Genomic DNA, 12,060 nt, shown 5'->3' on the forward strand with positions numbered 1-12,060 from the left:
ATATGTTATTGTCCTGCACTTACATGGAATATTTCATGCTGGACTTAAAAAATACAATCAATACATCTTTCATCTAAGACTATATGATACTTAATTTGATGTTCAAAATACTATTGTCTTGAATTACATTTATTGGGTATTCTCAGTGCCTTAGTTTTAAAGTTAAAGTCACAATAGCGTCATAATGATAATGGCTGTTCTTTCAATTAAACTTCTCTATAAAATGTCAGAATGAATAAAATGTAACAGTAAATAAAAATTATTAATTAGAAGAGTCAATAAATGAGAAAAAACAGTCCTTTATCCTTTTGTTTTACTTTTGAGCATTGAAAAGGGAACAGTTGACCTGAATATCTATAGCTGACTTTATGTTTTCAATCCTACAAAATATTTTGATGTACAGACTGGTTTATGTTCTCTTCTGTATGTTCTGGAATTCCTACATATGTAATTTAAAATTTCTATAGATCATGACCCTAGCATTTTTAATTTGAAAGAGTAGTAACGATAAGAGTAAAATGTCTTTTTGGGGACCTCAGTGGCAGAGTGTTCTAAGTAGTCCAACTACTGTATCACTAGCCTGTCAAAACTGAGTTTGTGAGTTTAGACCCTGCACATGGCAGGTGCGTTTGACTCCAATCTTAAATAACTATGATTGTCAGTTTTCCTACCGAAGGTTGATGGTTCTCTCCAAGCACTCTGGTTTCCTCCACCAATAAAAACTGACCGCCACGAATAACCCAATAGTGCAGAAAGTGGCATTAAACACCAATCAATTAATCTTTGATTTTTTGTGTAATGGAGTTGCTGTCTTAATGATGTTTAATTGATTATATTTTGTTGTCAATGGTACAAAAAGAAAATAAAACCCAAAAAAACATCAAATAGCTCACCTACTTCTGTTAAAATATACAAGTTTTGAGTATTTTGAACCATCAAAGCCTAGTTTTAAAGGAGTAAAAATGATAGTAAGGTTTCTTGTTACTTTGTCAAGATATAAATTTTATCCATATATCACTTATTTTATAAAATTACAGTTCTTAATGTAACTGTATATTCATAAATATCAGTCAAGTATTTTATACTTTCCAGCTCAACATTACCTGTTGGAGTGTTTGAATTATTGGATGTTTGTTTTTCTTCTGTAATATAAGTGCCTTTATTTGTAAAATTATAAAAACAATTTTCAAATGTTGAATAAATAATAGATTGAAAAGGAAGTTAATGAATGTATTTATTTTACAGCAAGAACACAATATATGTTACTTAGATATACAGTCTATAGAAAGCCAGGCACAAAACAAGGTAGGTCACGAGGAAGTGTTACATCAAGATAGGAGAAGTCTATTATGTAAATAAAGCAGATAAAATTATAAAAAATTTAATTTCTTTATGATTCTATTTCCTTGACAATAAATTGAAAATGCAGACAGTAAACCAACTGATTTTCATGACTTTAGCGAGTAGAAAAATAACGCAGATGGTTGTGATGATGTAAAACTTGGGTCTTCCCATAAATAAATACATTAAAAAAATTAGAAAATCTTGAAAAAATTGCCGATAAAATAAAGTATTATGAGAAAACAGTTTAGGTTTATAGTATCGTTGTATGTAGACTTCTCAACCATGTAACACCAACTGTTTAATTATCACATTTGTAATCATTTTAAGTTAAAATTAAGTTGCCCAAAGACTATTAATTGGCTATAATTTTGTGGTATGGTTGAATAAAATTTTTTGTGACTGTTTTATGATGACTGGTATTGACAAAAATTGGCAATTTTCTCATTTACTCTGTCTTTATCAGTGCATAGTGACATGTGAAACAATTAAAATGCTATACAATTTTACTTGCATCTGGTCAGATCTGTTTTAATTTTATTTTAAACCGGAAAGAGTACTGCTCAGGTGAAAACATCAAACTACTTTAGATGATATTTACTGGAGTTTAACCTGCATAATTTTGGTTTCAAACCACATCTTTTTAAGCGGCTCTTTATAAAATAAGAATATAATATGCATAGTTTTGGATGATATTTTCCTTCCAGTTTATATGACTATAATATATACCGTAGAAAGGCTTGTATAGTTCGCACTGGTACAAAGTCCGCACCCCCTTCTCCCCACGAAATTTTAGGTAAAAAAACTTTTTGTAACTGTTAGAAAATGTCTGATGAAACTCCGGTAATTTCAAATCCTGTGCGGTCGTGTGCGGTATTTTTTTGGAAAAACCTGTTTTCCATCATCAAACTGAAGCTGAAACTGCTTGTAAATGATTCTAGAACGCTTCATGATTGTTAAAATAAGTTTAATTCACTTAAAAAACAATTTAGAAACTTGTGTATGTTTAAACAGGAAGTTTAAAAAGCACGTGTAAAAGAAGAAATTAACCGGTAGAAATTTGTATGTTTGCCTATGTCTTTCTTAAATGTTTTTTTTGTTTTTTCTGTTTCAGCTTGTGATAACAACAAATGAAGGAAAAAGTTACTCCTTTGTGACCTTGGAAACAGAAACCGATGAAATCAATCACATGATAACCCATGTTGGTACCTCCATCAAACAAATCTTCCCATCATTCCCTATAGAGTAAGTCACACCAAATTTTTATTATTTCTTATAAGGCCAAAAATAAAATTTGAATTGTTAGATGTTGCCTACCTACCCACTTAAAAAGCAGCCTACCCAAAACAAGTTTTGACACAAATCGTTTCAAATTTTTTCTTTAAAGATTTATTCCTGCTCTTACGTGGTTCCTACATACCCAGTCCTACAAGGCATAGGTAGACAACATCAAACAAACAAACAAACAACTTTTTAAGAGTGGCCATTAAGTCATTTATATTTAAGAAATGAATCTTTCCTGTGGAGTAGGTCACATGGTATACGATTCATTTCAAGACTTCAATGTATATGTATTTTATAATGTTAAGCTAACAATTTTCCCATCATTTTTATACAACCGCAAAAAAATTTACGGTCGTATATTGTTATCACGTCGTCATCGTCCGAAGACATTTGGTTTCCGGACAGTAACTTTAGTATTAGTAAATAGAAATCTATGAAATTTAAACAAGGTTTATAACCACTAAAGGAAGGTTGGGATTGATTTTGGGGGTTATGGTCCAACAGTTTAGAAATTAGGGGCCAAAAAGGGCCCAAATAAGCATTTTTCTAGTTTCCAGACAATAACTTGTGGAACAGTGTATGGATCTCTCTGAAATTATACCACAAGTTTCCATACCACAAAGGGATGGTTAGGATTGGCTTTGGAGGGGGGGTTATGGCTCAAACCGTTTAGGAAGTACAAATTACAGTGTAAGGAAGGTAATTCAAACACTTTTTATTAAATTATGTATAAAGAATTTTTGTATTGTCTTGAGGTGATAAAGCTGTCAATCCTTTTTCGGAAGTTACTATTTTAATAATTTTAAAAATGCTGATTAAGGTAAATTAATTTTAGCTATGATTATGTATGTCTTTTTCTATTTTAAGACTTTTATGATGTATTTAAATGGGTTATTATGGTTGCAAGATCCATTGGAAATTTGAATGGAAATTATGACCATGACTAAGGGAAAGAATTTTTTTTTGGAAAAAGGGGCAGGGGGGGGGGGGGGGGGGGGGGGGGGGGGCAATTTTTTCTCCTCAAGATTTCAGAAATCAAAAAGAAAATCCTTCAAATTTTTTTATTTTTTTTAAAAAAGGGTGGGGGGGGGGGGGGGGGTCAATTCGCAACAGCATAGTGTATTGCACAAAAGCAAAAAATTGAAAATAAATTCAAATCATATAACCAGTTCTAAGTTCTTTGACTACAGTTATTCTGTGTCGGAAACCTATAATGTGTCAAATATTGAATTACAATCCAAATTCAGACCTGTATCAAGCGCGAATATTGTGTCCATTTTTGCCCCAACTGTTCAGGGTTGGACCTCTGCGGTCGTATCCAGCTGCCCTCGGCGAAGCAATTTATTAAATGATTGAGTCACATGATTACTGAATAGTAAGTTTTCCAAGAATTATGTTGCCTTTTGCCATACAGCTAAGCTGTAGTAACACAAAGGAATCACTTATTGTCTTGAGTCTTGGGCCATATCTCTTACACAAAATTCTTTGTAAACAGCTTGATAGAATTTACCAAACTTGCACACACTCTTCTGCAGGACATGAAGTTGTAAAAAAAACTGTTCACCCTGATCTGAGTGATTTTTTAGGTTTCCTAAAATTATAAAATACCACAAGTCTTCATTGGAAGATTTACACAATTTTACATATAAATTGTCACATACTATTGCCATGTTTTTATTATTGCCAGTAATGCAAAAGTATCAGGTTCCCAATAATAAAAGCTTATATCTTAAATTCAGTAGTGATTTTTCTTTACAAAATTTTTGCAGTTGCATTAATTAGATCTCGAATTTTAACCAATTACAGTGATTCGCAGTTACAAATTCACTTTCTGAATTAACAGTATTCAGTTGATCATAAACATAGATCAGTTTACCTGCACCTAAGTCCTATCATACCTTGCATAATTTCATAAATGACTCAAACTCCATAAAAATTTCTACTCCATTGATACTGCCATAGTTTAATTTCTTTACATTAACTTCTAATGTGTAATTTTTCTAGACGAATCATGAAGAAAATAGATGTTCACCCTCCAGAAAGGTTAAAGATGATGAATGATATGATTAAAACAATAGAACAAAAGGAACATGGTCCATGTGGCAACTTTGCTATGATGTATGCCTGTATGTGCGATTATTTCAACCTTCCATATAGAGAAGAAGTTGCTTGGGTATGTGATCCGTTAATTATTACAATACATAGTGTGAGGAGGGTATTACGGATAAGTTGAAAAACACTGTAAGAATCGTGGAATATTTGAACTCATTATACATGCATGTTATAACTTCTTCAAAATCAATATATTTTATAAGACTGAATTTGTTAGGCACTTTTTTTTTCTTCTGTTTTTCTTTTGTTGTAATATTTGAATTTACTTAATTTTTCTGGCGATTTTTACAAAACTGATTGTTTTGTAATGTACAGAAGGCACTAAAATTCAGAAGAATCTGGGAAATGCTACATTTAGCTGTTAGATTAAAAAACAAATCAGTCACAAAATACTTTGTTTTTTTCCCTGTAGAAAAAGTAATACCAAAGAAAGGCTTGTATAGTCCGCGGTTTTATTCTCCAAAATTGGACCTTCCAGACGGGGTGCGGACTATAGAGTACAATAAGCAAGAAATAAGAGAAAAATTTCAATTTCGCGGGCGAGGTGGTTTGTTTACGTTCCGCCATCTTTGTTATTTATATTGTAGAGGGCGCTCTTATCATTTTTCAAACTAATAATTTTAACTCATCCATATTAATAAGTTATTTCTATTCAATAACAAATTAATACTGATAAATATAAAAACTAAACCTTTCATTACAAATTTCTTGTTTCTTTTCAATGCATTGGTTGAAATAAACTGGTATCTGCTTGATTGAAACGATACAAACATAGTGAAAAAGACAACCATAAACCAGCTTAGAATTTGTGAACTACAAAACGTAATCGGTTATTGTTCGTTCCGTTTTGGTGTTTCATACTGACTAATATGGTGTGTATTAGCTTAAGACCCTTCAAACATTAATGTGATAGATATATTAAAGACTGTTTTACAAAAGGATGGAACTGTTTTACTTTCAAAGTCGTATTATAGTGATATCTGTTATGTACGGATTTCGACTCTCATCGGTTAATTTCTTCTTTTACACGTGCTTTTTAAACTTCCTGTTTAAACATACACAAGTTTCTAAATTGTTTTTTAAGTGAATTAAACTTATTTTAACAATCATGAAGCGTTCTAGAATCATTTACAAGCAGTTTCAGTTTCTGTTTGATGATGGAAAACAGGTTTTTCCAAGAAAATACCGCAAACGACCGCACAGGATTTGAAATTACCGGAGTTTCATTTGACCTTTTCTAACAGTTACAAAAAGTTTTTTTACCTAAAATTTCGTGGGGAGAAGGGGGTGCGGACTATGTACCAGTGCGAACTATACAAGCCTTTCTACGGTAGCTTATAGAATGCATTAAAAGTTTGTCAGAAAGGAATGTAACTAAAAATAAAAGCTTGTAAGGATAATAAAAGATAACACGGGGCAATCTTAATTGACTTGGATTGTCAGTTTTCCTTGGCAATCATACCACATCTTCTTTTTGTATATAAGGTAAATTTATAATGAAAATTTTATTTAATTCTCATTTCCAGTGTTCCAATATCTTATAACCTGCAATGAATAAATAGTTTTAAACTAAAAATCTTTAATAAGTATGCAGCAGTGGAGAATGGAAATCAGATGGGATACTTAATTTTTTTAATTTTCAATTTGTTTTATATCTTAAAGGTGATTTTTGGCAGTCTTCACCTTCATACTTTATCTAAAAAAAATTCAAGCTACTCTCTTCAATCAATTCTGAAAAGAAATAAAAATAATAAAAAGAAGAGAGACATTATGCCAATTTCAGTGAATTTATATAATTGTATATTTTAGTAAACATTATATAATTGTATATTTCAGGATGTCGACACTATATATTTATCACAAGACTGTCGAGTTCTTACATTAAAAGACTTTGATCACTTATCCGGGAAGTGAGTATAAAGAGACAGGAAGTTGGCTGTATTATGAAACTATAGAATGATATTATTAGAATACATTAAAGTAGTATTGGTTATAACATGTATAATGCCAAGTCAGGAGCCTCTGGCCTTTGTTAGTCTTGTATCATTTTTTAATTTTAGTTCATTTATATGTTTAGGAGTTTACAGTGACGTCCATTTTCACTGAACTAGTACACAATTTTATTTAGGGGCCAGCTGAGGACCACCTCCGGGTGTGGGATTTTCTCGCTGCGTTGAAGACCCGTTGGTGGCCTTCGGCTGTTATCTGCTCTTTGGTCGGGTTGTTGTCTCTTTGACATGTTCCCCATTTCCATTCTCAATTTTATCCTTTGTATGTCTGACTGTATTTGATTTTATTCCATTATGCAAGTATTTGAGACAAAATGAGAGATTTAGGGATTAATCTCACTAATTTTGCAATAAGATAATATTGAAAATATTCTCTCAGGTAAATTTTATCTTTAAAGACCAAGAGTCCAAAAAAGAGTAACATGAATATAAAGTAAAATTTCACAAACAAGGTTGGACATAAAATCTTGAAATTTCAAATTTCACAATCAAGGATGGACTTAAAATCTTGAAATTTCACAAACAAGGGTAGACTTAAAATCTTGAAATTTCACACTTTCTAAGAATTATGACACTATTATTAAACTATAGTTTAGAAGGCTCTTGCATCAATCAGTGTGTGTGGAGAGAAAGCATATGGGCAATAGTCCAATAAAATTTTGAAATCAATCTTAAAGAATAGCCCTTTGAAAAAATGCTGGCTAAAGTCCATTCCTCATAATAAATAGTATTAGTGAATGATGTCACAGATAGAATATAAGACTGAACAGAGAGGAACGTGATAAAAATAAGATTACTGTCACAATTGTGTGTTGCAAATGAAAATAACATTTTATTGATTTTGTGCGTCCAGAGTCCTTTTTATACGACCGCAAAAATAGTTTTTTTTTTTATACAACCGCAAAAATTAAATTTTTTTTTATACTTTTGGTCGTATATTGGTATCACATTGTCGTCGTCGTCGTCCGAAGACAGATGGTTTCCGGATAAAAACTTTAGTATAAGTAAATAGAAATCAATAAAATTTTAACTCATGGTTTATAACCACTAAAGGATGGTTGGGATTGATTTTGGGGGTTATGGTCCCAACTGTTTAGGAATTAGGGGCCAAAAAAGGGGCCCAAATAAGCATTTTTGTAGTTTCAAGACAATAACTTGTGTTAAAGTGTATGAATCTCTCTGAAATTATACCACAAACTTCCATACAACAAAGGGATGGTTAGGATTGACTTTGGGGGGGTTATGGCTCAAACCATATAGTAATAAGGGGCAAAAAAAGGGGAAAAACAAGGGTTTTTCTGGTTAAAGGACAATTGAGACAATTTAAAAGCAGTGTAAAGGAGGTAATCCAATTCAAATTAAAGAACACTGTTTGATTACCTCCCTTACACTGCTTGTAAATTATGTATTAAGAAATAATGATTGTCTTGAGGTGATTAGCTGTCAATTTATTTTTAGCAGTTACTATTAATTAATATTAATTTTAGCCATGACTATGTATGTCATTTTATATTTTAAAACTTTTATGATGTATTTAAATGGGTAATTTTGGTTGCAAACTGCATTAGAAATTTGAATTGAGATACTGACCATATCTTGAGGGAAAGAATTTTTTGGGGGAATAAGGGAAAGGGGGGAGGTGAAAAAATTGGAGGCGGGGGGGGGGGGGGGGGGGGGGGACAATTTTTCTCATTTCAGATTTCAGAAATTAAAAGAAAATTTCTTCAAATATTTTTTTTGGGAGGTTAATATTCAACAGCATAGTGTATTGCACAAAAGCAAAAAACCAGGGTAAAATAAATTTTTTTTGTTAGGGGGGGGGGGGGGGGGGGGGCAATTCGCAACAGCATAGTGTATTGCACAAAAGCAATAAATTTAATATAAATTCAAACCATATAACCAATTTGAAGTTCTTTTACTACAGTTATACTGTGTCAGAAACCTATTATGTGTCAAAAATTTAGTTACAATCCTAATTCAGACCTGTATCAAGCGTGAATATTGTGTCCATTTTGCCCAACTTTTCAGGGTTGGACATCTGCGGTCGTATCCAGCTGCGTTCAGCGAAGCAATTTATTTGGATTTACCTTCAGCAGGGACGTGCAAACAAAAAAATTGAAAACCAAGGAAATATAAGACCTAAACAAGTAAAGAGCTGTATTACCAAAAGTAACCCCCCAAAAAAATAGACAAATTCATCTAAGGTCAAACAGAGAATTTAACAAAAGTTTGTTAACAATCATGTCAGTACTGAAGCAATGACAACTAAGTTGATGACACCCTTGGGGACTTACAGTCCTCCATCATGCATATCCTTTGTTTTTCTATGATGAATAAAATTGACATTATATATATTTTTACATATTGCAGAGATTTACAGCCCATTGTGTCGGCTATAGAACATAATACATGGTTTACCGGTCTGGATCTCAGTGGAGTCAAAATGGTAACAGTTCATTTTAATAGAATATTATCCAGTCTTAACTTGAGTCTACACTCTATCATTGGCCTCTGTCAATCTGAGAAGATTACTTACACTAGTTAGGCCAAGAAAATGTATTTCTGTTTCCTGCCTCTGTACCATCCCTAAATATGTATGCCTACACTCAACATATTTTATGGGGATTTTTGGTTAAGCACTATTAACTCCAAAATATTTCCCTATATCATGTATACAGTCTAAGTTAAATATTTTTGTAAAATAAAACCATTTTACCTACCTATATAAAATTAGATGTGGTATGATTGTCAGTGAGATAACTATCCAAAAGAGTTTCAATGACATGGATTTAAGAAATTATAGGTCACCGCATAACCTTCAACAATGAGCAAAACCCATATCGTATAGTCACCTACAATGAATTTTGTGTCGCCTTGACGGAGTCAAAAAGCGAGACATAGGTATGCTGTTTCCGGTGGCAGTGGCAGCAGCATCAACAATGTATTAGTTTGTGATTAGGTATAGTTTCTGATGAACCACTAGATGTATGTCAATGATATTTGGTATGCAGTTGTATTATCATTGGCACATCTCATTTCCATGGAGATTATTTGGCCCTGGCCCCTTAGTTATGGTCTATTGACTTTGAAACTTTTGCTTAGTTTGCATGTATTAGTTTGTGATTAGTTCAGTTTATGGGGAACTACTAGTGGTAGGTCAATGATATTTGGTATGCAGTTGTATCAGCATTGGCATATCTCATTTCCATGGAGATTATTGGGCCCCGCCCCCTCAGTCATGGTCTATTGACTTATTAACTTTTGCTCAGTTTACATGTGTTAGTTTGTGATTAGGTCAGTTTAAGGGGAACCATTAGAAGTAGGCCATTGATAATTTGTATGCAGTTTTGAAAATATTAGCTCATCTCATTTCCATGGAGAATATTGGGTCCTTACCCCTCAGTCATGGTCTATTGACTTTTAAACTTTTGCTTAGTTTATATGTATTAGTTTGTTATTAGATCAGTTAAAGATGAACCACTAATGTTAAGTCAATGATATTTGGTATTTGAATGTATTGGCATTTGCAAGTCTCATTTCAATGGAGATTATATAGCCCCACCCCTTCATCATGGTTCGTTGACTTTGAAACTTTTACATAGTTTACAAGTTAATGATTGTGTTTAGGTTTGTTTAAAGGGAATGACTTATGAAAAGTCAATGGTATTTGATATGCAGTTGTATTAGCATTGGCACATCTCATTTCCATGGAGATTGTTTAGCCATGCACCTTCTGTCATGGTTCATTGATTTTGAATATTTGCACAATGATAATTTCAACATTTTCATTATCAAAATAACAAAAAGGTGAGACATATCTCTGTGTTTATTCTGCTAAGAGGTAGGAAACTGGTTGATATTTGTTTTACTATATCATGGTAATGTTATAAATGAATAGTGCAATGATAGTAATGTTTTTCACAAGTAGTAAAGAAAGTATTTCAAAAAGACCATTTCTTATAATAACTGTGAATTCATTTATTTTTGTGGATACCAATTTTTTGGGATTGAAGAAAAATTGAATTTTCTTGGATATTAGATTTGGTGTTTTAGGAGGAAGGAGTCTGCATACGAGCCTACAGAAAATTTGTACTTTAATGAACATCTTAATTCAGTGTTTACCTTTACCCACGAAATAAATTTAAATTGGTATCCAACGAAAGATTATGAATCCACAGTAAATTAAATGGAATCTATAATTTTAGTTTCACATTGAGAAAATTGTTATCACTTGGTATTGAAATATTTTTTGTTCATCTTTTCAGACTGGTGAAACTCAGGCCGAAGTCCTAAAAGTTATGCACAAAAATTGTTTAATAGAAGATATAAATCTGAGTAATACAGGAATCACTGTGTAAGTTTATAAGCAGAGAAATGAAAGTTGTTTTATATACACCATATGACCATAATAAGAATAGAGATATAGAGAAACTGAAGTTATTCTTGTAATGGAAGCATCTATATCAGGTTTTGTGTGGGCTTTGCATCAATACATTCTGCTGCTTATTTTCTTTGCATTTCATAAATTTCTATATATTTTTCAACACATTACAAAACAAAACTGTCTCTATAGAGTATTTACCAGCCTACTTTTTCGATATTTGATGATGGACAAATTCAAATTTTTACAATATTTAACAAAACTATGTCTTTAGTTAATATTGATCAGCATCCCTTTTCGATATTTTTGAAAATGGAAAAATTTAATTTTTTTACCAAGAATTTAATTGCAAAAAAAATTAATTAAGAGAACAAAATATGAATGATTTAACAAATATTTGTTTAGAAAAAATTAAATTGTGGTTTAATGTTTTGTAAAATATTACTTTCTTAGTGTTAAAAACTAATTGTATACAAATTTTGTATTTTACTCTCTGTTCTTTTTTTTTATTTAGATTTTATTACTTGTTTTCAAATTATATTTTATGAAATTTTAGAAAAATCATGGTGAATTCAAGGTTTGATATTGATTCTGATTTAGAAAAGCATATGTATAGAAACTGTGCTAGATTGTACAATATATGCCTTGTATATATATATATGCATTATTACTACATGTAGTAAACAAAAATCCATATAACAGAAACAGTACCAAACAGTGTACAGTAAACATTTGCAAAAAAGTAATGTTTTATGGTGTATCAAATTCATACATTATTGCATGTCCAACGGTATTTTTTTTATGCCCTGCTTACGTTAGTAGGCAGGCATTATGTTTTCTGGTCTCTACGCCCTTTCGTCATTTCTTTTGTTGGTCCATCCCGTTTCAGGTTACAGTTTTTGGTGACGGTAATTTATCATTAGCTTGTGGTCA

General features: G+C 31.8%; 1 protein-coding gene across 19 annotated transcripts in view; it reads left to right on the forward strand.

Moving 5' to 3' along the window:
* Window positions 1-12,060, forward strand: part of LOC127700462 (F-actin-uncapping protein LRRC16A-like) — a 73,535-nt gene that overhangs the window by 15,526 nt on the left and 45,949 nt on the right. For all 19 annotated transcript variants that reach the window (XM_052203932.1, XM_052203934.1, XM_052203942.1 and 16 more), the window contains 6 exons: window positions 1,246-1,305; window positions 2,456-2,586; window positions 4,630-4,798; window positions 6,574-6,647; window positions 9,117-9,192; window positions 11,012-11,100. In XM_052203932.1, the coding sequence (XP_052059892.1) occupies window positions 1,246-1,305; window positions 2,456-2,586; window positions 4,630-4,798; window positions 6,574-6,647; window positions 9,117-9,192; window positions 11,012-11,100 (599 nt within the window). The remainder of the gene's footprint in view (window positions 1-1,245; window positions 1,306-2,455; window positions 2,587-4,629; window positions 4,799-6,573; window positions 6,648-9,116; window positions 9,193-11,011; window positions 11,101-12,060) is intronic.

The sequence above is a fragment of the Mytilus californianus genome, unplaced genomic scaffold (assembly GCF_021869535.1).
Source record: "Mytilus californianus isolate M0D057914Y unplaced genomic scaffold, xbMytCali1.0.p SCAF_5, whole genome shotgun sequence".
In the NCBI taxonomy this organism is placed as follows: domain Eukaryota; kingdom Metazoa; phylum Mollusca; class Bivalvia; order Mytilida; family Mytilidae; genus Mytilus; species Mytilus californianus.